The sequence below is a fragment of the Rana temporaria genome, chromosome 4 (assembly GCF_905171775.1).
Source record: "Rana temporaria chromosome 4, aRanTem1.1, whole genome shotgun sequence".
NCBI classification, from domain to species: domain Eukaryota; kingdom Metazoa; phylum Chordata; class Amphibia; order Anura; family Ranidae; genus Rana; species Rana temporaria.
The window spans coordinates 323,744,836-323,770,344 of NC_053492.1; the positions used below are offsets into that span (position 1 = coordinate 323,744,836).

Genomic DNA, 25,509 nt, shown 5'->3' on the forward strand with positions numbered 1-25,509 from the left:
AGAGGGATCGGAGGGAAGGCATGAACCAGGGAGTACTGGTTCCAATTGGCAGAGAATCTCTTGTCCGAGACACAAACTGTTGTAGTTTGTTGTTGAATCTGGATGCAAGTAGGTTGACTTCTGGCCATCCCCAACACTGGCAAATTTCCTGAAACACCTCTGGGTTCCTCGGGCAGATCTGCTGGCGGCTGAGATAATCTGCCTTCCAGGTTTTCTACTCCCGAATATGGACTGCCGATATCATTGGCACTTGGGTGTCCTTTTATGAAAGCGAGATCAGCAGCGATCCAGAGTCTCACCGCTGATCTCAGGTCATAAACAGTTTATGAAGCTGAGGTAATCAACTGACTGTCACAGAAACGGACAGTTTATGAAGGTGCGATCTCAGCACCTCACTGGCGATCTGTGACAGAATTCTCACTTTCTGATTCACCATCTCAGAGGTGGAGAATCAGAGAGAAGCGCAAAGCTGGCCGAGTATTGTGGAGGAAGCATTTTGACTTCCATCCTTCACACACGAGCAGCCCTACAGTCAGAGCACATCTTCCCCACCTTTACACACCCCAAAATGAGACAAGAGATTTTTATATAATTTTTATTAGTAAAACAAAAAATTGTAAACCCTAAAATATGGTTTTACCCATGGACTGTTCTATTACAGTTATACAGGGTTTATTTGTGTACACTTTATTAAAAAAAAAAAAAAAATTGATTATAAATGTATTTTTCATTTATATAAATGGTGTATAGCTGCATTACATATGTGCACTTCCATTCATTTACTATACACCATTCACATTTAAATAGGCACATGTATGAGCTTTAAATATTGATAGAAACAATGTTTTTTAAATAGGTTAATGTATATTGTTTGGTGGGAATGTAACTTTATTAAATATGTGGTGATTCGTGTTCAACTTTTGTATTTTTCACTTCCTCATACTGTAATCCCGCTACATCACGCAAGATTACAGGAGAGAGGAGCCGTTCACAGGAGTTCCCGGCATTTGTAGATCGCTTCTCATCAACATGGGAAGCGAGCTACAGAGCTTCATAAACAGGCACTCAGAGAACTGAATAGCGGTATTTTACTGCAGTTTCATAAAAAAACACACCATATCTTTCTGCCCAGGCAAGTATGTAGTTCACCTCTTTTAGAGCTGAATGACTCCTGGTACCGCCTTGGTGATTTAAATATGCCACTGCAGTGGCTTTGTCAGACTGGACTCTTATGGGATAGTCCTGAAGCTTCAGCGTAATTCCAGGACGTTATTGGGCAGGATCTGTTACTGACCATCTCCCCTAGGGTTGTTACCCAGCCTGAGAGACTGGCATCTGTAGTTAGTACTTTCCAGGTTACTGGGAGAAAGGTTTTTCCTTTTCGCAGTTTCTGATCCCACAGTACCAATTTAGGCTTAAGGATGCCTGAGGGAATAAGCACATTGGATAATCCAGGGCTTCTTCCCCCTGATCCAAGCCAACAAAATGCTTTGTTGTAACAGCCTGGAGTGGAACTGGGCATAGGGCACTGCCTTGAAAGAGAATACCATCCTTCCTAGAAGGCTCACATACAGAGCCGATTGGAGGGTTGTCTGTTGCCCCTCATCTGATGTACCTGATTCTTCAGGGCGCAGATCCTTACAGGTGATAAGAATACTGTTGCTCATGGATGGATCGGAAGGGAAGGCAGGAATGGTCCTGTAAATGAGCGATCGTGAGTACACTTGAGATGGGGAGGAGGGGGAGGAATGGACACATACTGCCACAGGGGGGGCCCCAAAGTCATGGATAATAGCGGGACAAGACAGTGTAACTGTGCAGACACCCCTGGGGCACGAGACACCTCGCTCGCTTTCCAGCCCCCCCTCTCCCATATGGTTTGTTTCTACCATGCAGTATCTGTACAGTCGGATTGATCTGAAGGTGGCCCCCCACTTTGCCTCCCCCCGGGCCCGGGGGGGAAGACAGAGTCCCCCATATTTCTACACCTTTAGACACAGGCTTGGATAGGGACAAGAGCCGCAAGCCGGATGCCCAGACGCATATAATGGCCGTTGGAAAGAGACTGAGACAATGTGAAGCCTGATGCACCGAATCCTCTAGTGCAAGAGGAGCCCAGGCCTAATGTTTGCCTGGGATCACTGATCTCACACGTGTTAGATCCACACCTGGATCAGTGGACAATCGTCCCCATGGAAAAGTATGAAGTAACGTCCTTACACACAGAAGCAAGTAATGTGCCTCCAGCTGGAGTTCAAAGCTGGATGTTTTTTGAGACAGTTTGGTTTATTTTGTTCGGGGATAAAATGCCTGCACCAGGTTTGGGGGGTGCTGGGCTGGGAGGGGGGAAGGTTGCCTACGGGCGGAGCCACCGTTGTGGCCCACAAAGGGTAAAGTTGGGTTCTATGTATTATGGAGATGTGCAAGGTGGGAAGCAGGGGTACTGGAGGAGGATGGATATGCTTGGGAGTCAAAGGCAGATGCAATTGGTCAGTGAACTGTGGGGTAGACCGAGACGGTTTAGAAATGTATATGAGATGCAGACATGACAACAATTAAATTTCTGACATGGAACGTCAGAGGGGTGAGAGACAAAATTAAAAGAACGGCTGTTCTCGCATATCTGAAAGCACATAAAGCTAACGTAATAGCCCTAACCGAGACGCATGTTACAGGCCATCTGCAGGCGGCATTGAAGCGTCCATGGATTGGCTGGGCATACCACAGCACACATACCAGTTTTTTCAGAGGTGCGTCATTGCTGGTGACTAAGGCCACCCCATTTGAGCTTGTAACACTGCAGTCTGATCAGCAGGGGAGGTATCTGTTTATGAATGTATTAATTGGGGGAATCCCTATGGTGTTGATAATATGCTATATCCCCCCTCCATACAGCTCTGAGGTCGTAATAGAAGGCTTGGAATTTATGGCCAGACACCAGAATATCCCGGCTGTGTGGATGGGGGATTTTAATATGACCATGGATCCATACATGGATCGCCCTAGGGGTGTAGAGGGGAGAGTGGGAGTTGTTAGACAGACCAGACTAAGTAGACTTTCAGGAATTCGCGTTAGTAGACGTTTGGAGACAGAGAAACCCGGAAGTCCGGGCGTATACATGCCACTCGGCGAGCTACGCAACCATGTCCCGTATAGACTATGTACTTATGTCAAAACCCTTGATGCCGAGAGTGACAGGGGCAGGCTTTGCTCCTCGTGCCCTCTCGGACCACTCCCCGTGCTGGGTACAGATGTCCCTGCTGGGGGTGGCACCCGAGAGGATATGGAGACTAAATCCCTACTGGCTGACAGCCCTGACAGACCAAGATAGTGTGAACAGGGAACTGACATTCTATTTTATGGAGGGGCGGGAGGCTACCTGGATAAATGAGCATTGGGATGCATTTAAAATACATGCACGTAGGATCTTAGACAACAGGATTAATAGGCTCAAAGCTTCCTCGAAGGAGGTGGTATCCATGTCTGAGAAAGCGTTGCAGGATCTGGAGGGGACCTATAATGCGCAGCCATCTCTAGAAAATCTCACTAAGGTCAAGCTACAATCCAGGGTGGTATCACAACTACTTATAGAAAAGGCTAAACAGCGGGTATTTTTCAATAAGACCAGGATATACGAACATGGAGAAAAAGCAGGGAAGATGCTGGCATATCTGGCGCACATGGAGGACAGGCCTCCGGTGGTGGTGTCTTTGATGGAGCCGGACGGCTCAGTGATCACAGACCCCCCGAAGGTGGCAGATAGATTCAAAGATTTTTATGGGGCTCTATATAAATCGCAATGTCAAAACACGCCAGCGGAAATTAGAAACTATTTACATAGATTGCAGTTCCCCAAACTTAACTCAGAACAAGCTAAATTATTAGAAGCCCCGGTTACAACGCACGATAAAGATAATGCAGTATCGCAACTGGCCAAATCTAAGGCGCCGGGACTAGATGGTCTACCATTAGAGTTTTATGCCACTTACTCAGAGGTCCTAATCCCTAAACTGAAGGAATTGTTTCATTCCATATTTGAACTAGAGAAGCTCCCTTCTTCCATGCAGGAGGCCCAGATCATAGTGCTACCAAAACCGGGCAAGGATCTACAATACCCAGAGTCATACAGGCCTATATCCCTGTTGCCAGTGGATATAAAGATCCTGGCCAAGGTACTGGCCAATAGACTAAATGAGGTTATTCTTTCCCTAGTGCACCCGGATCAGACCGGGTTCATGCCGGGGAAGAATACAGCAATGAACATACGTAGACTATTTATGAATATCCAAGCTCAACACGATAACACGGGGACGAGAGTAGTAGTGGCGCTAGACACGGCCAAGGCCTTCGACTCAGTCGAGTGGCCATACCTGTGGGAATGCCTAAGGTGCTTTGGATTCGGACCAAATTTTATAAAATGGGTGCAACTTCTGTACCAGACCCCCAGAGCTAGGGTTTACGTTAACGGCTGGCTCTCGGATCATATATCCCTGGAGAGGGGTACGAGACAGGGCTGCCCCCTCTCTCCACTGTTGTATGCCCTTGCTGCAGAACCCCTAGCTATCGCCATACGGATGAGCCCGGAGGTCATTGGACTTAGAAAAGGTGACACATGGGAAAAGATAGGACTATATGCCGATGATACGGTCCTCTATTTAGCAGACCAGGGCCCATCACTAACAGCGGCATTGAACATCATAGAGGAAATAGGAAGATTCTCCGGGCTCAAAATAAACTGGGATAAATCCAAGATCCTCCCACTAGATCAGTTCCCCCCGTCAAAGACCCAATCGGAAATGCCACTACAAAGGGTAGCAGAGGTTAAGTATTTGGGAGTTATGGTCACCAAAAATCTACAGGAGTATGTGTCCCTTAATATAGACCCTCTATTTGAAATTATAAAATCCAGAACACAGGCATGGGCGAGACTACCTCTGGGGGTCATGGGAAGAATCAATTTAATCAAGATGATCCTACTACCCAAAATTTTGTATATGATATGGCACGCTCCCCTATATATCCCACTGAAGATATTCAAACAGATGGAGGCCATACTAAATTCCTTTGTATGGGGATCTGGCAGACACAAACTGGCATGGCATGTACTTAAAAATCCGGCGGCGGAGGGGGGTTGCTCTCTACCAGATATCCAGGACTACTATGTAGCAGCTCAACTCTCTCACCTCTATCATTATAACACAGTTGAGTCGGGGAGATACAGATCGCTGGTCTGCAACAAGCCGGGAGGGGTGTTCCACACCCCCTGCCAGGCGATATTCAGAAGAGGACAGGGAGGCTGTAAGACATCGCAATTTGGAGGTATGCTAATACACCTTCAAAAGATATGGGACATAGCACTTAAAAAGCAACACAGGACACATATGCACTCGCACACGCCGCTGTGGCTAAATGGAGGCATGACCGAATTGACATCAGTACCAGACCCACAGATCTGGGCAGCATATGGGGTTCTATATCTCTCCCAGATCCTAACAGAAAATGGGGTCAAGCCCTTTTCGGTGGTAAGGAGGGAGTTCTCCCTTCCACAACAGTTCCTCTTCAGATACCTGCAACTCAGGCACGCAATTAGCAAACAAATAGCATCGGCAGCAGTAGACTTGAGTGTCTCACCAGTGCTGGGCATCATATTTGGAGCCGACCCGACCAAACTCATTTCCAACTTATACTATGCTATCAGGCAAAGTAAAGTAAACGGAATAACCCAGAGTATCCGCGTCATGCGGACGTGACGCGCGTGAGGGTGGGAGGTGCCGGAGCGCTCCCTGGCTTGTTGCAGCGAGTGGCGGCGAGACCCGAAGAGACCCGAAGATTCGACTATACCAGCCTCGGACCGGACAAAATGTCAGCGTGAGAGGCTGACTTCCCCCGATGGCTGAGCCGACAGCGTGAACGGACGAATGCCGCGGAACCGCGAGATCTCCCAACCCGGAGCTGGATACTGACAGGCTGAAGAGTAACCGCGCTAAAGCTGAATCTGTGCCGCAGGGAGAGACAGCTCAACAGGGAAAGAAACTACGCGGCGACAGCAGCAGGCGGATTAGAAAAGCACCGGGCACCGGGTTGGGTGAGACGCTCAGTGAGCCGAGCAGGGTCGGGCGCCGTCCCGCTGCACCCCTACCCCCCTCCTTATCTTCGGGGGATACCCCCCCCCCCCTATCTGGTATGCACGAGCTGAGAGTCTGTGCTTAGCCCAGCTGGAAAAGAAAGCATCAGTGTATGAAGTCTCTTCTCTTTTTTCTTTTCCTCTCTTCTGTGTCCGGACGGGAGCATCTGGAGGCTAATAAGAAAAGAGGGGAAGGGAAGGGGGGAGCAGAGCTATCCACATGAGCAGGGGTATCATTGCATTTTCCCCCTACAACATATGAATGCTACAACACACTGATTGCTAATTGAGGACATAAATGAGCCGACCAGATCAAAAGAATCTAATAGCTCTGCATATATTGATCTCTAGTGTCTCTAAGATAAGTGACTGTAATTATTAGAGCATAGAGGTGGGCCGAACGGAGTGCAGGAGGTTAACCTGTGCGCGTAGCAGGGACCCCCTTACGGTGGAGAGGAAAACTCTGGCATATAACGTAAACATGCCCAATTATATATAGCATATAAATGTACAACTGGACTATATCCAGCTATATCCAGCTGCAGAGTCTCTACGGGGCTAAACAGCGGGGAGAGTTCAATTGAAGTAAAAAGGATGAGAATGACTATGACTATAAAACGAAATTAAAATATATTATCAGCCTGGTGTAAGAAGAAGTAAATGCGGAATATCTGAGAGATATATATTGGAATTAACCCATGATCAACTCTTTACTCCATCTGTAGTGACTCTCTTGTATTACTGTCCGCACAGATATACTAAGACACTGGCCCACTGTTACAACTAATGGAATCTCACGGAGTATCCCTATTGGTTCAGACCGGTCGGCAGAGATAAATAGGGGAACAGTGTAGGGGTGGATTTAAACTATAATCCCCCCCCCTTTTTATCGAGAACTCCCCCTATCGAGAGCCGCTGGGCTGATTTAACGTCATTTCAGCGGCCTGGGTGTTGCTGTAATAGCGTGTGGAGGAAAGACCCCTACTGTTGAATAGTGGTCACAGATGTATTATAATTTTGGACATTATCGGTACAAAATATATACGCCTGTGCCATTTCAGGAATACATATGATAAACTGGGCCGATGCAATACAGGAAATATCCTTGGTAAAACACTGTAGGTATTCCCCAGTAAAAAGACAACCAGGCCGTACTAGAACAACTTAATTCAAAAGAAGTAAATGGGTTTTTAATCCGAGTGCTGGAGGAGGGAAGAGGAGAGGAAGGGGAAAGGGGAAAGGGGAAAGAGGACAGGATCACTCGGAACAACGGGTTGACCCCCCCCCCCCCCCGCGGCCCCTTTTTTCTTTTTTTTTCTTCTGTCTCAAACTGGGGAAGAGAATCAGACCCACCAATAAAATGAATAGATCAACGAGAGGAGGTACTACAAAACCAATTAAGAACAACTCAGGGAATAGCTCCATACAACAATACATGACTCAAGAAGGGGATAGCAAAAGCCCAGGTCTCGCAAAAAAATCTGAAAAAAAAAGAAGATTGATACAAAAAAGGGTGCAGGAACAGGTAGCGCCGAGAGCTCTAGAGGTGAAACGACACTTGAAAGTGAGCAAGAGCAATATAATGTAGGGGAGCTAGCCCAAGATACACATCCCCCCACGAAGGCAGAGATGAATGCAATGCTGTTGAGGATGGAAAATGCCATGGAAAACATCATCAAGACAGAAATTAACAAGGTAAGAGTAGACCTAGGAGGGCTCCGCGAACGAGTGGTCGAGACGGAAAGGAGAATAGAAGAGCAGGACCAGGAAATCAACTCCCTGAAAAAGCAAGTAAAAGCCCTGACTGAAAATCAGAGACTGGCGGCATATAGGATTGAGGACCAGGAGAACCGTAATAGACGACAGAATCTTAGAATTAGAGGGGTTGTAGAAGAAAAAGACGAAGATCTCAGGAGACATTACGAACTTGCTATTTAACCCCCTGCTAGTAAGATCAGTAGAATCTAAGCCACTTAAGATTGAGAGAGTGCATCGGGTGGGAAACCCCCAACAGATAGGAAGATACGGTCCAAGGGATGTGATTGTACGTTTTAGAAATTATGCGGATAAAGCTGAAATCTGGGGAAGCCTCAGGGGAAAACCCCCCTTGAGATATAGAGACACTGAGCTACAAGTTTTCTCTGATCTGTCTAAAGAAACGTTGGCCAGGAGAAGACATTTGAAACCCCTTTTGGAGCTTATGAGGGCACAAAACAAAGTACCAATGGGGATTTCCGGCGTGCCTCATAGGCATTAAAGGGGGTAAAACAGCACGTTTAAGGCACCCTGAGGAATTGTATGATTTTTGCTCCAAAATGGATTTAACGATACCAGAACTCCCAGAATGGGTAGATTAGTTGGGCACTGCACGACACGAGATTAGGGTTTGAGGTAGGGAGGGGGTTTGGGGGAGTCAGGGGAGTGCCCTGAGCATCACCATGATTGAGGAGTCAAGGATGAGGGCAAGAAATCCCCCATCAGAGGCTCCCAGGCCAAGTGTGGGCCGGGGTTGGGGAGGGCGGGAGGGGGGTGAGGGGGGAAAAAGGGAGGGGGACCATCTGAACGACTCCACAGAAAAATTCTCTGTACTCTTTAGAAAAAATTAAAAAATAAAAAGGGGGGGCGAGAGATATTTCTATAAATGACGGAAATCAAGTTTCTCTCTTACAATGTAAGAGGATTAAATTCGTATATCAAGAGACACAAAATACTAGGTGAACTAAAGCAGTATAAAGCGGATATAGTATATCTCCAAGAGACTCATATCACCCTAGAGTCAAATATTAAGCTATACTCACCTGACTACCCTGTATGGTACTATGGGGACACAGTGTCATCACGATCCCGTGGGGTAGCAATAGGTTTTGCAGAAGGAATAGGTTTTACTCTTGTAGATAGGCAGACTGACCCCGAGGGCAGGTATTTATTCCTGAAAATAAAACTGGGAGGGGAAGATTTCACTTTGGCGAATGTCTACGCCCCTAACGCTAACCCAGTCAAATATATCAGCAAGATATTTAGAAAATTGAAAGAGTTTGAAGGACAGGTTGTGATGATGGGCGATTTTAATTTCTGTATGAACCCAAGCCTAGACAGTACGTCCCATGTCCTGGGAGATAGACGGGAGCACCTCGCGTCACTTAAAAAACAAATGACGCAGAATCAAATGGTGGATGTATGGCGAATTTGCAACCCCAAAATCCGTGATTATACGTTTTTTTCCTCAGTACATGGGACGTACTCGAGGATCGACTACATCCTCGTGAGCCACAGACTACTGGAGAGTGTGGTGGAGACAAGTTGTGAGATCATGACGATCTCCGACCATGCCCCCATAACCATGAAAATAAGAACAGCCATACAAAAAGCCAGTCCCCCAGAGTGGAGACTGGATGAAGGCCTGTTGGAGGACGAGGAGGTAGCTGAGCAAGTGCGAAAAGAGCTGGAACTCTATTTCCAGGAGAACGATAAGGAAGATATTTCAAAAGCCTTACTCTGGGACGCCCACAAAGCCTTCATAAGAGGAACTTTCATTAGAGAAGGGGCAAAGAAAAACAAAATAAGAACGAGTAAACTTAAAATTTTAAGGGAGGAAATACACAGGCTAGAACAGGAACATAAATCACAGGGGCAGAGGGAAACACTTCAAGAGTTAATTATAGTAAGAGATGAGTATAGAGCGCTCGTTGAACAAGAGACCAAGAAATTCATAGATAGAACAGCAAGAGCAAGATATGTTTGGGGAAATAAACCTAGCAAAAACCTGGCCAGAATGGTAAAAAAAAAGAAGACTAGGAACTTCATCGAAAAAATTAGGGCTGAGAATGGGGATCTCGTATATGCGACAAATAAAATAGCAGACTCCTTTAGAAGTTATTATAGAGATCTATATGGTGTTCAACATAAAATCAGGGACTTGGGGGAAAAAAATGATAAGATACGGGAAGTATTAAAGCAAGCTAGTTTACCGAAGATAGATGAGCACGAAAGATTAAAAATGGAGGAATGCATAACTGAGCAGGAGATCAGGGAGGCCCTAAAAAATTCCCCTAAAGGAAAAAGTCCGGGGCCAGATGGCTTTACGACTGCATATATACAAAAGTTTAGTAACATCCTAGTACCCAGAATGTGTCAATACTTCAATGGTCTGGGGTTAGAATATGAGATGAGCAGAGAGGCGCTAACAGCAACGATAACGGTTATAAAAGAGGGGAAGGACAATACGATTTGCTCAGGTTTTCGACCTATCTCACTCCTAAATGTGGATACTAAATTGTATGTGAAAATTTTGGCTACACGAATGAAGGGAGTGATGACTGACATGGTCCACCCAGACCAGGTTGGATTTATCCCTGGAAGGGAGGGTAAAGATAACGGGGTCAGGGCACTTCTCCTTATCCAACAGCTGAGGGAAAGCGGGACCCCCGGTCTGCTCCTGTCTGTAGATGCGGAGAAAGCGTTTGACAGAGTAGACTGGGGGTTCCTTATACAAACATTAGAAGCTATAGGACTAGGCCCAAGGATGATAAGGTGGATCAAAGCTCTTTACCATCGCCCATGGGCTAGGATAAAAATTAACGGATCCCTATCAGCACCTTTTGAGATGAGAAATGGGACTAGGCAGGGATGTCCCCTGTCCCCCCTTCTCTTTGTATTAACGTTAGAACCCCTATTGGCGATGGTTCGACAAAATCAAGAAATCTATGGAGTGGAAGTAGGAGAAGAGGAGCATAAACTGTCGGCTTTTGCCGATGATGTACTGTTTTTTATAAGCAGCCCGAGAGTTTCCCTCCCAAACTTAATAGCTACCTTAAGACAATATGGTGAGGTCTCTAACTTTAAAATGAATACAGCAAAGACGGAGATCCTGAACATCAATATTAACAAAGAGGAAGAACAATACCTGAGGAAAAAATATAGCTTCTCCTGGCAGAAAGAGATAAATTATTTGGGCATTAAATTGGCGAATACTCTAAAAAAAAATTTATAGAATAAACTATATCCCACTGCTGGATGAAATAAAAAAGGAAATAAAAAATATCTATAATAGACCAATCTCGTGGTTTGGAAGGATTAGTGTTGCAAAAATGATCTTAGTTCCCAAAATCATATACAAATTTCAAATGGTCCCAATTTATCTCCCCCCAACATACGTTAAAATACTCAATTCCCTTATCATGAATTACATTTGGAATAACAAAAAACACAGGATCTCGGCTCAAACCTTAAAACGGGCCAAGGACAAGGGAGGTTTAGCGGTACCAGATGTCAGACTGTATTACAACGCTTCGGTTCTCTCAAGGGTTATAGAATGGGCTAAAGAGTCACAGGATAAAAGATGGATAAGTATTGAATGTTCACTAGCTCGGGCACAGTTAGGAAGATTGATTTGGAACCCACCACAATTTAGATCTATACACACGTTAGCACATGCAATAACACATAATGCTTTGAGGATATGGGATAGACTACACAAACAATTAAAAACAAAATTCAACTCACCCTTTATAGATCTAAAAGAAAACGAATATTTTGCACCAGGGACAAGGGAAGTAGGTGGTAATTGGATAAGAAATAGAATTCAGTTAAAAGACATAACACTACAAGGCAAAATTATGACATTTCACGAAATTAAACACAAAAATGATTTCAGGACGCTTGACGAGTGGAGGTACTTGCAGTTGTCATCATTCGTTAAGCGTCTTATACACCCTATACGGTCACGGGAAGAGTACACCATATTAGAACAATTGTGTAGCATCGAAAGCTCAAAAGGGAACATTTCTAAAATATATAAATATCTGCAAAAAATGGATGAGTCGGATACATTAAACTACATTCAAAAATGGGAAAGACACTTAAATGTCCCCAGGGGAAAAACAACTATAGGAAGAATCCTAAATCTAACTCATACCTCGGCGGTTGATGTAAGAACCGCGGAAATGAACTATAAATGCCTGACGGGTTGGTACGCTACTCCAGAGAAAACTGGCAAATTTAGAGAAGGAGAGTCAGAGGATTGCTGGAGAGGATGTGGGTATAGGGGAACAATGGCACATCTGTGGTGGAACTGCCCAAAGATAATAATCTATTGGAAAAAAATCCTTACCCTGATAAAAACCATAACAAAAAAAGAAGTAGAAGACAACCCATGGGTGGTCCTTTTCCATGGGGGGGAGGTGCCACTCAAAGAGTATAAAGCTTCACTGATCCCTCACTTGTTGAATGCAGCGAAACGCCTGATTCCGCTGAAATGGAGGGAGCCGGAAAGTCCCCAAATGTGGGAGTGGATTGACATGGTCGAGGATACCCATAGGAGGGAGAAATTAAAATTTGGTACAGATCAAAATAAGCAGGAGGGTAATGGTATTTGGGCATCTTGGTTAGAATTTAAAAAATCTAGGAGTTTCGCACAAAATATGAAAGAGGATTAGGAGCAGGAAAATAGTTGGACTAGGGGGAATGGAGTATTTGGTGGAGTCGTGAGATGGTCGGGGGGGTGGGGGGAGGTGGGGGTGGGGGGGAGTTTATACTTTGTATCTTTCCAGAGATGAAAAGCTTATCGGATATTTATGTCTCTGTGTTAAACGTCTAAGTCCCATGTAGATGGGGAAAGATAATGGTACTTAAAAAAAAAAAAAAAAAAAAAAGAGAAATAAAGATACAAAAAGCAGAATAACATTTATAAAAACATGTACGAAACCACAAATGATGCAAAACCGGGAGAGAGACAGAATTATGAATAAAATCATGAGCAGGTCTCTTGCTGTGGTTAGTCTGAAGTGGAAAAAAAAAAAAAAAGAAAAAAAAAAAACGGAATAACCCAGGCAGCAAGAATACAGTGGGAGCAGGATGTAGGCCCCATCGAGTCAGAGGAATGGGGGGAAATTCTGGAGGGAGTGAAGTCTGCATCTCCCAAGCTCTCAGACAGACTGACGCAACTGTATATAATACACCGAGCATACCTGACGCCACTGAGAATGACAAAATTCCAACCCACGAGAAGCCCACTATGCCCCATGTGTCTATTGATGGAGGGCACCTTCTACCATTTAATATGGCAGTGCTCCGACATGCAGGCATACTGGCTTCAAGTGACGCAATTCCTGCATGACAATATGGGATCACCAGTGGGAATGGACCCAAAACTGTGCCTACTGGGCCTAATACCGGACGTTGAGGTTGACAAATACCAGTCCATATTTATACAGGAATCACTGTTTGTCGCAAGAAAAGTGGTAGCCAAGACATGGTTGCGAGCAACGGCTCCATCCTTACGGGATTGGAAGAAGGAAATAAATGCTGTATTACCCTACAGGAAAATGATATATAAACATAGGGGCCGTCCACAAAAATTCTCTAGTGTATGGGACAGGTGGTTAGAGGATGGGGAAACGTGCACAGTATAACCCAGGAGTAATACAGGGAAGGAAGTGGGTGAAGAAGAAAATGTATGACCACTGCATATTGGGAAATACGAAAAGGGATCCCTCATGTAAGATATGGCAATGGCAATTGTAATAAAGATAGGTATACATACCTGGAACATATTGTCAAGGCGGAAGGCCTTGAGTTCAGAATACATATGTTGTAAGTCAGGAGGAAATGTAACTCCTGTATTGTATGACCTGTACACCTTGAACACATCTCAATAAACTTGTTTTTTGAAGTTAAAAAAAAAGAATACTGTTGCTTGGACCGTGTTTACGGTCAAACCTAGATACTTTAATTCTGAGCTGGACTTGTTATTTATGATCCAGCCCAAGCTCTTTAAATTTGGCTTAAGGATGTCTGAGGGAATAAGCACTGCATTATGCTCTCCTTGCCCTCTCCGTGAGTTTTGGTGTGCAGTGGTCTCTTGGCAGGTTTGCTGTTGTGCCATGTTCTTTCTATTTGGTTATGATAGATTTGATGGTTCTCCTAGGAATCATCAACGATTTGGATATTTTTTTTTTATAACCCAACTCTGACATTGTCCCTTACTTGTTTGGCGAGTTCCTTGGTCTTCATGGCAGTGTTTGGTTAGTATTGCCTCTAGTGGTTGCAGTTTCTGGGGCCTTTCAAATAAAGGTGTGTATATGTAATGTAGGGCTGAAACAACGAATCGATGTAATCGACAACTAATCGATTATGAAATTAAATAGATTACAATTTTCATAATCGATTAATCGGCCAGTAACATAATGGGGTTAAAACTACTAAAATTAGCCCTTTATAGTACAAAAAAAGCAAATTGCTACTGTAAATATTACTGTCACTGTCCCACAGTAAAAAAATTAACCCCTTACAGTAGCGATTTGCTCTTTCTGTACTTTTTTTTTAACCCCATTATGTTACTAAACATCTCAGGCCTGGGTTCACACCTCTGTTTTTTGGTGCTTTTTGCAGAAACACAGCAGTTCATTTACATGTTTTCCTATGGGACGCATTCACATCCATGATTTTTTTTCAGCTGCTGCGTATTTGAAAAGGGCAAGGACTTTTTAAACGCAAAACAGTGCTATTTTGTTTGGTTTTTTTTGGTTCAATATACTTCAATGGAGAAGCTGCAGAAAAGCATGTAATGTGTTTGAGGCAATTTGTGTTTTGTAATCTGCCCAACAACAAATTGGCCCCCCAATTTTTTATTTTTTTTTAAAGGCTATTATCTGATTAATCGAAACAATAAATCGGCCAACTAATCGATTATGAAAATAGTTAGTTGCAGCCCTAATATCATGTGATACTTGGCAAAATGATGTCCACCTGTATGCAATCTATGTGACTTCTGAAGGCAATTGGTTGCACCAGAGCTTTTTATGGGCTTCATAACAAAAAGGTACTGAATAAATATGCACATGCCAATTATTTATTTCTGAAAAATAGTTTCTATCAGGGATATGCAATTAGTGGACCTCCAGCTGTTGCAAAACTACAAATCCCATCATGCCTCTGGGTGTCATGCTTGTGGCTGTCAGAGTCTTGCTAGGCCTCATGGGATTTGTAGTTCTGCAACAGCTAGGAGGTCTGCTAATTGCATATCCCTGGTTTATATAAATGTAAATATTTTTCTAATTTTACTTCACCAATTTAGACTGTGTTATAATCCATCACATATAATTCAGATTAAAAAACATTGAACTAACGGCTGTAATGTACCAAAAATAGGTAAAAAGTCAAAGGTGGGTGAATACTTTTGCAAGGGCACTGTATGGGCGCCAACTTGAGAGATTCTGAAAACCTGAGTTTTAGGCACAATGAGGCGCCGTGATGCAACTACTGCAGATTGCACACATTTGCAAATCTATGTGTAATCTAAACCCCATGTTTTTACTATGAACTGCTAGACAGGGACAATTCAGCTTTTTGCAAGCTGGCTGACGAGAGCTGGGAATTTGATTTTTTACATGTGTCGCCCTTCCATGTGCTCCTTGCTGCATGGGCTAGTTATAGGTTGGGGTGGTTGCCATTTATTTGTACAGATTGTGGGAACCCTGGTCTGTTTGTCTAGATGGTTCTGCAGGGCCTGTGTTTGCCTTAATCAGGCTTTTAAAAAGGGGAACACTTATCAAAAGTTGTCACAGTGTAGGCTGCGGACCCTTTCATTTTCAAACCAGCTTTCCATTACTCCCCAAATAAGCAAGGCACATTGGAGGATTTAAGTTGTAGCCCTTTCCTTGGTAAGCCTGAAAAGCTGGTGTAGCCTACTGTGCTTTTGGTATCTCACCTTCTTTTAACAAAGGTGCCAAGGTGTTTCCAACTTTACTTTGCTGGCAAAATGGTGCTCACTGGGGGTTATATACGAAAGGCAAATCCACTTTGCACTACAAGTGCACTTGAAAGTGCAGCAACTCTTAATCTAAGGCCCCATACACACGATAGAATCCATCCGCTGAAAAATCCCAGCGAATGGGTTTCAACGGATAGATCCTATGGTGTGTACACTCCAGCGGATCTGTTTCCGCGGATATTTATCCCCTTGGATGGATTCCAGCAGATCAAATATTTGCTGACATGCTAAACAAATCTATCCGCTGGAATCCATCCCAACGGATGGATCCGCTGGTCTGTATAGACTCACCGGATCCATCCGTCCGAATGATTCGACGCATGCGTGGAATTCCTTATATGACAGCGTCGCGCACGTCGCTGCGTCATAATCGCGGCGACACGTCATCGCCAGAGGATTTCGGCGCGGATTTCAATGCGATGGTGAGTACACTCCATCGCATGGAAATCCGCTGAAATCCTCGAGAGGATTTATCCGCGGAAACGGTCCGCTGGACCGTATTCGCGGATAAATCCTCTTGTGTGTATGGGGCCTTAGGGGTAGATCTGAAATGAGAGGGAGGAAGCTCTGATTTCATCATCCAATCATGTGCAAGCTAAAAATGCTGCCTTTTAATTTTCCTTGCATGTCCCCCCGGATCTACAGCGACTTTACTTCCAAGTGCACATTCAAGTGCACTTGTAGTGCAAAAGGGATTTGACTTTAGTAAATAACCCCCACTGTCTTGAGGTAAGCCGTCTATAATAGGCAGGGTCTCAGTTTCCCCAAAGCAACATTGACTCTGTGGGGACCGTACCATCTGTACTACTGGATGTTCAGGCAATTGTTCTGTTGCAGAATTTGGGACCAATAAGATGCCTCGCAGATGGTACTACATGATGGATATGTATCAGTCAGTACTTTTCAGTTCTGGTGAGACCATTAAAAGCCCAGAGCTGCCACTGCATTGCAAGGATCAATGGTCCTTTAGGTCTGGGGGGGCACAAAAAGTTTTACCTACCCAATCCTCTACTCTCCTACACTCTAGTGATAAATTGTGCCTTGATGTATTATGTGCTGTAGGCTCTGAATTGGAATTGATGGCATTAGAGGGCCTAGGACTGGCAGAGCATAGGGAAGAGGCTGCAGGAGCCAGTCACTTACTGCTTATTTTAGCCCCCATTTCTAAACAAGCATTTAACACTTGCAAGTGCAGAGGCAGCCCTGATGCGAGAACATTTTTCTTTTCCCTGGGGTTTAGCCTTAATACTGACCAAATTCTGTTCTATGTGCAGGAATACAGCACCAAACCTGTCAGGAACCTCCACCATGCTTTACTGCTGCCGTAGACACCTATACTTGTAGCACTTTTCAGGCCTTCAGTTTACAACCACATTAAAGGGATGTGATGCTACTTGATTAGGTATTCAATCCAAGAGTGTTTTATAAATGAACAGGACAAATGTGAAAAGAACCATAATGGTTTACTGCTGTACAATCAGCAGAAAATAACTGTAAATCTGGCCAAAATTTCCAAGGTCTCCCTAGAGTGGCACGATTAATCATTTAAAAAAAAAAAAAAAACACACACAAAACCACAACCATCATGATCTCGATATAACCTCCCTCAGAATCTTCATCCGGCATTTCCACGATTCAGTGCAAAGCCGACAGCTGTCAAAAAAAAAAAAAAAAAGGCGCTGGGGGACAGATGCAGAATCGGGCCGATGCTACATCCACCTAAACAAGTATGATGGGGGAACCCCCCCCATACTTTTCTTTTAAAGTCAGTATTTTTTGCTATAAAATTGTTTAGAGATTCCCCAAACATACACACACACACACACACACACACACACAGTGGGGCAAAAAAGTATTTAGTCAGCCACCAATTATGCAAGTTCTCTCACTTAAAAGGATGAGAGGCCTGTAATTGTCATCATAGGTGTACCTCAACTATGAGAGACAAATGTGGAAACAAATCCAGATAATCAAATTGTCCGATTTGAAAAGAATTTGCAAATTATGGTGAAATAAGTATTAGGTCAATATCAAAAGTTTATCTCAATACTTTGTTATATATTCTTTGTTGGCAATGACAGAGGTCAAACATTTTCTGTAAGTCTTCACAAGGTTGTCACACACTGTTGCTGGTATGTTGGCCCATTCCCCCATGCAGATCTCCTCTAGAGCAGTGATGTTTTGGGGCCGTCGCTGGGCAACACAGACTTTCAACACCCGCCAAAGGTTTTCTATGGGGGTTGAGATCTGGAGACTGGCTAGGCCACTCCAGGACCTTGAAATGCTTAAGAAACGACTCCTTTGTTGCCCGGGCGGTGTTTGGCATCATTGTCATGTTGAAAGACCCAGCCACGTTTCATCTTCAATGCCCTTGCTGATGGGAGGAGGTTTGCACTCAAAATATCATGATACATGGCCCTATTCATTCTTTCATGTACACGGATCAGTTGTCCTGTTCCCTTTGCAGAGAAACAGCCCCAAAGTATGATGTTGCCACCTCCATGCTTCACAGTAGGTATGGTGTTCTTTGGTTGCAACTCCGCATTCTCTCCTCCAAACACGAGTTGTGTTTCTACCAAACAATTCTACTTTGGTTTCATGTGACCATATGACATTCTCCCAATCCTCTTCTGGATCATCCAAATGCTCTCTAGCAAACTTCAGACGGGCCCGGACATGTACTGGCTTAAGCAGGGGGACATGTCTGGTACTGCAGGATCCGAGTCCCTGGCGGCGTAGTGAGTTACTGATGGTAGCCTGTGTTACGTTGGTCCCAGCTCTCTGCAGGTCATTCACTAGGTCCCCCGTGTGGTTCTGGGATTTTTGCTCACCGTTCTTGTGATCATTTTGACCCCACGGGGTGAGATCTTGTGTGGAGCCCCAGATCGAGGGAGATTTGGTCTATGTCTTCCATGTTCTAATTATTGCTCCCACAGTTGATTTCCTAGTGCAGATTCAGTCTTCACAGCCTGGTGCAGGTCTACAATTTTGTTTTTGTGTCCTTCGACAGCTCTTTGGTCTTCAAAGTGGAGTTTGGAGTGTGACTGTTTGAGGTTGTGGACAGGTGTCTTTTATACCGATAACAAGTTCAAACAGGTGCCATTAATACAGGTAATGAGTGGAGGACAGAGGAGCCTCTTAAAGCGGAGCTCCACCCTAAAGTGGAACTTCTGCTGATCGGAACCCTCCCCCCCTCCGGTGTCACATTTGACACCTTTCAGGGGAGAGGGGGGTGCATATACCTAAAGACAGGTATTTGCACCCACTTCCGGCCATACAGTCTCGGGCAGACTGCGGGCATGACATCACCTCCCGTCCACCCCCCGTTGTGTTCTGGGAACACTCGGCTCCCAGTACACAGCGGGAGCCAATCAGCAGGCATAGCGCGACTCGCACATGCGCTGTAGGGAACCGGGCAGTGAAGCCGGAGCGCTTCACTTCCTGGTTCCCTCACCGAGGATGGTGGGGGGCAGCAGAGTGACGAGCGATCGCTCGTCCTCTGCTGCGGACGGCGCTGGACTCCAGGAAAGGTAAGTGTCCCAACATTAAAAGTCAGCAGCTGCAGTATTTGTAGCTGCTGGCTTTTAATATTTTTTTTTTCGAGCGGACATCCGCTTTAAAAGAAGAAGATACAGGTCTGAGAGACAAATCTTGCTCGTTTGTAGGTGACCAAATACTTATTTTCTACCATAATTTGCAAATAAATTATTTTTCAAATCAGATAATGTGATTGTCTCCACATTTTGTCTCATAGTTGAGGTATACCTATGACGACAATTACAGGCCTCATCTTTTTAAGTGGGAGAACTTGCACAATTGGTGGCTGACTAAATACTTTTTAGCCCCACTTTACATATATACACACACAAGATCCTAGAGAAAAAAATGGCGGTTGTTGCAATATTTCATGTCACACTTCAATTAATAAAAAAAAAAAAAACAGTGGTTAGCCGAATGTTTTATATAATGTGAAAGATGTTAGGCCAAGAATGGCGATCTTTATTCTAAGCAAAAAAATTGTGATTCTCATTTTATCCCGAATCTGTGCCCCTCACCCTGTACAATGAAGATGTGAGCAATGGTGTTACTCAACTAGTAAAAATCCACCAATTGTTGCTGCTGTCAGTGCCTACTTGCCATGTGAAGGGGGCCTTACACTTCAAAAACAAAACTTCTTGACCATTCCCTCAGAACCAGTGAATAGCATATTTATAAAAAAAAAAAAAAAAAAAAAAAAAAAGAAAGAAAAAGAAAAAGAAAAAGAAGAAAAAAGAAAAAGAAAAAAGAAAAAGGGTAGCTGCCCCATCCCCCCCCATTCTTCTTTATTTTCCCCATACCTCAACGCACCAGTGAAGAGTAAGCGGAACTATGTACCCACCTCTGACTCAGTGCAGTATCCATCTTCATTCAGCCTTTCCCAGAATGCTGTCCCAGCGCTCGGGCTGCTAAATAGCCTGGGAGCCCCTTCTGTGGGTCTTGATGGGGCCTAGAGTTTCCTCATTAGAAACGAAATCTACAATTATGCAAGTGTCGGCGGTCTGGGGAGGGGGGGGGGGGGGGCAGCCATTTTATTCCTTCTCTCTTTTGGTCCCTTGTACTATACAGAACTGCCTTTCCCTTTATTTCTGTTACCACGTGTGTTTTCGTTTTTACCTTTTTTTTTCATTCCTTTTGCCTCCAATTTTGTCCCCCTCGTGCTTGCCTGGGTATCCATGCCACACTGCCTTGGGTGTCCATGGTGTCCCTAAAGGGCAAAGGCAGCCACCCAATGTTGCTCTTCTTTACCAAGGATGTTCTGAATGACTTAATCTGGCCGCACATGCGGGATGGCCAGGCACCATAATTGTTTGTAAGGGTGCACCGAAAGTTCGGCTGCTGAAACATATCGGCCTAAAAAGGCTTTTTCGGCATATTGGGGGGGAAAAAAATGCCAATAATGAAGCCGGAAATGGGGCGGCCCCTGGTGCCGTCCATTATGGGAGTGTCATTCTGGAGCGCCGTCATGCTTTGCGGGTGTGCACTGTAGAGGAAAAGGTGTGCAGAGCGACTTTCCCTCCCAGCCCTGCCTTTCCGACATTTCACTCCGCGTTGCTCCTGCACAATATGTTAAGTGCGTCTGGGACACAGGGTACAGGTTTACCGGAGGCACAGTCTTTGGAGCTTGCTCCCATCACTCAGCACGGTGCGTGGCGATCAGGTGGAGGATTCTGACATCTAACCCCATTCTTGTCTATCACTGTGAAGTGTCATGTGATCCTCTCCCGTCTGCCCAGTGCCTCTGTACCGACTGGAATGTGCTTTGTAGAAGGTAAATGAAGTACGGTAATCTTTCTGGCATCACTGCACACTGATAACTCCCCACAACCGTCCCTTCTCTTCTCTCTCATTGCTTGTCCAGCTCTCACTACACTCACAGCCCCCTTCATCCTCAGCATTTTATGGTCCACAATCTTTTCATCTACTAGTCTTCTTTACCCTCTGTATGCTCTAGTCTGCAACTGTCACAGCTTCAGAATCCTACAAGCATTACATTCATTCTTCATTGCCCCTTCATTCTGCCAGAACTTTTTCTTCTTTACTTCACTGCAGGGACGCAACTACAGTAGTCGCCATTGCAACCCAGCCTGAGAGGAGGGGCGGAACACAGAGGAACCAATGCCTTCCATTTCCATGTTCTTCATGCAGCCACTGAATGCCTGCAGGAGGGAGAGAAGGAAAAGTGGGCATTCAGCAGCTGCAGGAAGAAACAAGGAGGGCATTGGTTCCTCTGTATGCTGCCCCTTCTCTCCAAGCTTTTTGCTGCTGCCCGTGGGCCCCACAGCTTTTTTTGGCCCTTCTGTGATCTTCCCCAGCAACTTCCCTGCTCTCTCTCAACCCACCCGCCGCTGCGCTCTTCTCCAGTCCCCCCCTGTACTCTTCTCTGGACCCCCTGTACTCCTTTACCCTGCCATTCTCCCGTCACCCTGTACTGTCTTCCTGCCTGCCCGCCCCCCAGCTCTGCCTGGCTCTCCCCCCCCCCCCCCCCCTCGGCTGCTGTGGGGAATGTGTCAGGACATAGAGCAGGGAAGGCTTCCCTGCCTGAAATGACAAAGTTATCTGTACAAATCACTTACTCGGTCCATTCCTAACTGTAGCATAATAAACTTTACAGACAAAACAGTTTACTATGCGACCACACCCACTTTTCACTGCAAAGAACTACACTTGCCACTGGTCAATCTCGCCCCTAAATGTCCCTCATGCTCACCTTCAAAAAGTTGGGAGGTATGCACTGATAGGATGCTGGGCACTGGTGAGGCCCAGGCAGGCAGCAAAATGATGGGCACTGGTGAGGCTGCATTGATCTCCTGTACCATGTCCCCAGTCTCTGACCATCTCTTGTACCATGTCCCCAGTCTGACCATCTCCTGTATAAAAATATATATTTTTTTTAAAAAAACTTAATTTTCGGTATCAGCCTAGTGTATTTTTCATTTGTGGTATCGATTTCGGCACCAAAAAACCCATCTGGTGCACCCCCTAATTGTTTGGGGCACGGAACACTTTCTTGCTATCAGCAGGTGGGGGGTCTGTCTCTCGCTCTCCCAGGACAATTCAAAAGGCTCAGACTTTGTTCGTTGGGCATTGCACAGCCTCCTTGATCCAACTCCTGGCTGTTATTTCGTCCTGGCCTCAATCAGTAGGCTTTTCTTCTGGCACCCTCTGCTGTTATTTTTAGGTAAAACAACCCAATGAAAAGTGGGGAATATTTATTTTTTCCTTGGGCATTTTGTGGCCATCCTAATTTTTCCTCAACCATGAGTCAGTCACCGCCTATGCAAAAAGACCCTCGAGCTAAAGGTAGGGGACCACTTTGTTGGTACGTTTAAAAAAAAAAAAAAAAAAAAAAAAGGAGTGCCTCCTTATGCAGATTACTTTGATTTCAGCCCCGCATGCTCACACTCTAGAAGATCAAGAGCCAGAGAGGACAGACATTCTTCAGTGGAGCTTAGTCCTAAATACTGCTCCCACTCAATGGAAAACTTCCAAGGAAGAAGTCTTGCCATCCCTTCCCCAGAGCAATGCCAGAGCCCCCAGCAGACAGACTATCATGTAAGCTTCCTAGATTATGAGTAGGCCCTATGCCCCATATCTTCTCTGAGCTGGTCCACAGGTGGGGCCTACCACAGACAGACCTCTTCGCTTCTCCACAGCAATCACAGACTTGGGAGATGTCTAACCCAGTTTTCGCACCCCAGGTAGAGGGGACAGATAGTTACATAGTTAGTCAGGTTGAAAAAAGACACAAGTGCATCAAGTTCAACCATAAGAAACTAAATAATTGCTCTGGTCTCTCCTGGAACTGCAATCTAGTGTGTGTGTGTGTGTGTGTGTGTGTGTGTGTGTGTGTGTGTGTGTGTGTGTGTGTGTGTGTGTGTGTGTGTGTGTGTGTGTGTGTGTGTGTGTGTGTGTGTGTGTGTGTGTGTGTGTGTGTGTGTGTATATATATATATATATATATATATATATATATATATATATATATATATATATATATATATATATATATATATATATATATATATATATATATATATATATATATATATATATATATTTTTTTTTTTCCCCCCCACATATGGGTGCCCATATCTAGTGTCCTGTATTTAGGGGGTATCCAAATGTTTTTGTGTAATACTTAATGTGTCTTCCATTTGTACCCATTTATTTTTAGTGTATAGATTTGCCCATTCTGCTAGTCTTGCTAATATTGCCGCATGGTAATATCTTTTTATTTCTGGGAGTGCCAGCCCCCCATTCCCCCCCCCCCCCCGACTTAGAAGTGTGTAATTTACTCTGGCCTTCTTTCCCTACCAAATATATTTCAAAATTATAGTTTTCAATGTCTTACCAAGAAACTTTGTGGTATTCTTATAGGGAGCATTTGAAACTTATAAGTGATTTTGGGTAAAGTCATCATTTTAAATGCATTGACCTTTCCTATCCATGAGATAGGCCTCCTTGCTAAATTTTTCAAATCTTGTTTTATTTCATTTATTAAGGGGATAAAATTTGCCAGGTATAGTTTTTCTACTGTAGGTGTCATCTTAATCACAGTTTTTATGGGATTTTGAAATTCGAAAGTTCCCCATATTTTTTTATTTCTATTACATTAGGTAATGACAGTCTTTGTTTGGTCAGGTATAGGAGTATGTCGTCTGCATAGGCAGCCACCTTATGTTCTTCCTCCCCCACTCTCACCCATCCTATGTTCAAATTACTTTGTATTTTAGCTAATAATGGTTCCAATGATATTATATATAGGAGGGGGGTGAGTGGGTATCCTTGTCTGGTTCTGTTGGTCATCTCGAACACAGACGACACTCCTATTGACCTTCACCCGAGCCGTCGGCTGATTGTATAAATTATGTACCCATTTCATATATTTGGGTCCCAGACCTATACTCCGCAGTGTATCCATCATAAACCCCCTGTCAACTCGGTCAAATGCTTTTTTTCAGCATCTATTGACTTGAGTACGACTGGGCGTTTCTTCTCTTTATCTTTATGCAATAACAGTATGGTTCTTATGCCATTATCTCTTCCCTCCCTTCCTTTTACAAAACCCGCCTGATCCACATTGATCAGGTTGGGCATTAAGGTTTATTTTTCCTCGTTGCCAATATTATTGCATATACTTTTATATCGTTTAACAACGCTATTGGCAAAGAGCTCCATCTTTTCCGGTTTTTGGAATAACTGAAATATTGGCAAGGAGGGATTATTTTCTTATATCTTCTATTTTAGAGAACTACATAATTCTTGGACCAAAAGTTCTTTAAATTTTTTATAGTACTTAAAATCGGTAATCCGTCCGGTCCTGGGCTTTTTCCACCTGCTGTTTCCTGAAGAGCTCTATATATTTCCTCCTGAGTAATTGGTTCCTCTAATAATCTCACATTCTCCTGGGAGATCTTTGGTAAATTAACTTCCTCCAAATATTCCTGCATTTTCATTCTTCTATTTTCCTCTTGTGGTCGAGTCTCGTTCTTTCCAATAGAATATAATGTACTATAGTATGTCTGAAAGACCTTTGCAATTTCAGAAGTTTTATATTTCATCTCTCCCATCTGGTTCTTTATTTTTTATAATTATATATATATATATATATATATATATATATATATATATATATATATATATATATATATATATATATATATATATATATATATATATATATATATATATATATATATATATATATCTCTTTCTTTTACTACATTCTTAAATATTTTTCTTGTTTCCTGTTCCATAAAGTCTCCAAGCTGGGCCCTCTTAATCACTATTTTATTATATATTTCCCTATCTTGATATATTTTATGTTTTTGTACCAGTTTGTGTAACTCCTTTAATGTGTTTTTCATTATTAGTTCTCTTGCCTTCTTTTTTCCCGCCCCTATAGAGATCAGTTTGCCCCTAATAAACGCCTTATGGGCTTCCCATATTGTTGGCGAACTTACTTCTGGCGTTTTATTTGTAATAAAGTATTGTTCAATCTCGTTTCTTATTGTCTTATTTACTTCTATATCTATAAGATCTTCATTTAAATTCCACATCCCTTTTCTTTGCTCGAT

General features: G+C 43.9%; 1 protein-coding gene across 4 annotated transcripts in view; it reads right to left on the reverse strand.

Annotated features, from left to right (window-relative positions):
• The window catches only part of TOMM20 (translocase of outer mitochondrial membrane 20), a 180,503-nt gene that overhangs the window by 36,985 nt on the left and 118,009 nt on the right, over positions 1–25,509 (reverse strand). The window contains exon 5 of one of the 4 annotated variants that reach the window (XR_005748715.1): positions 17,475–17,546. The exons of 1 other annotated variant lie outside the window; for it this stretch is intronic. Coding sequence is in view for 2 of the 3 variants with exons in the window: in XM_040350699.1 (XP_040206633.1) it covers positions 17,529–17,546 (18 nt within the window). In the remaining variant the exon portion in view is untranslated. Of the gene's footprint in view, positions 1–17,437; positions 17,547–25,509 lie in introns of those variants that run through there. 2 more of the 4 variants (XM_040350699.1, XM_040350698.1) reach the window with 2 other exon arrangements.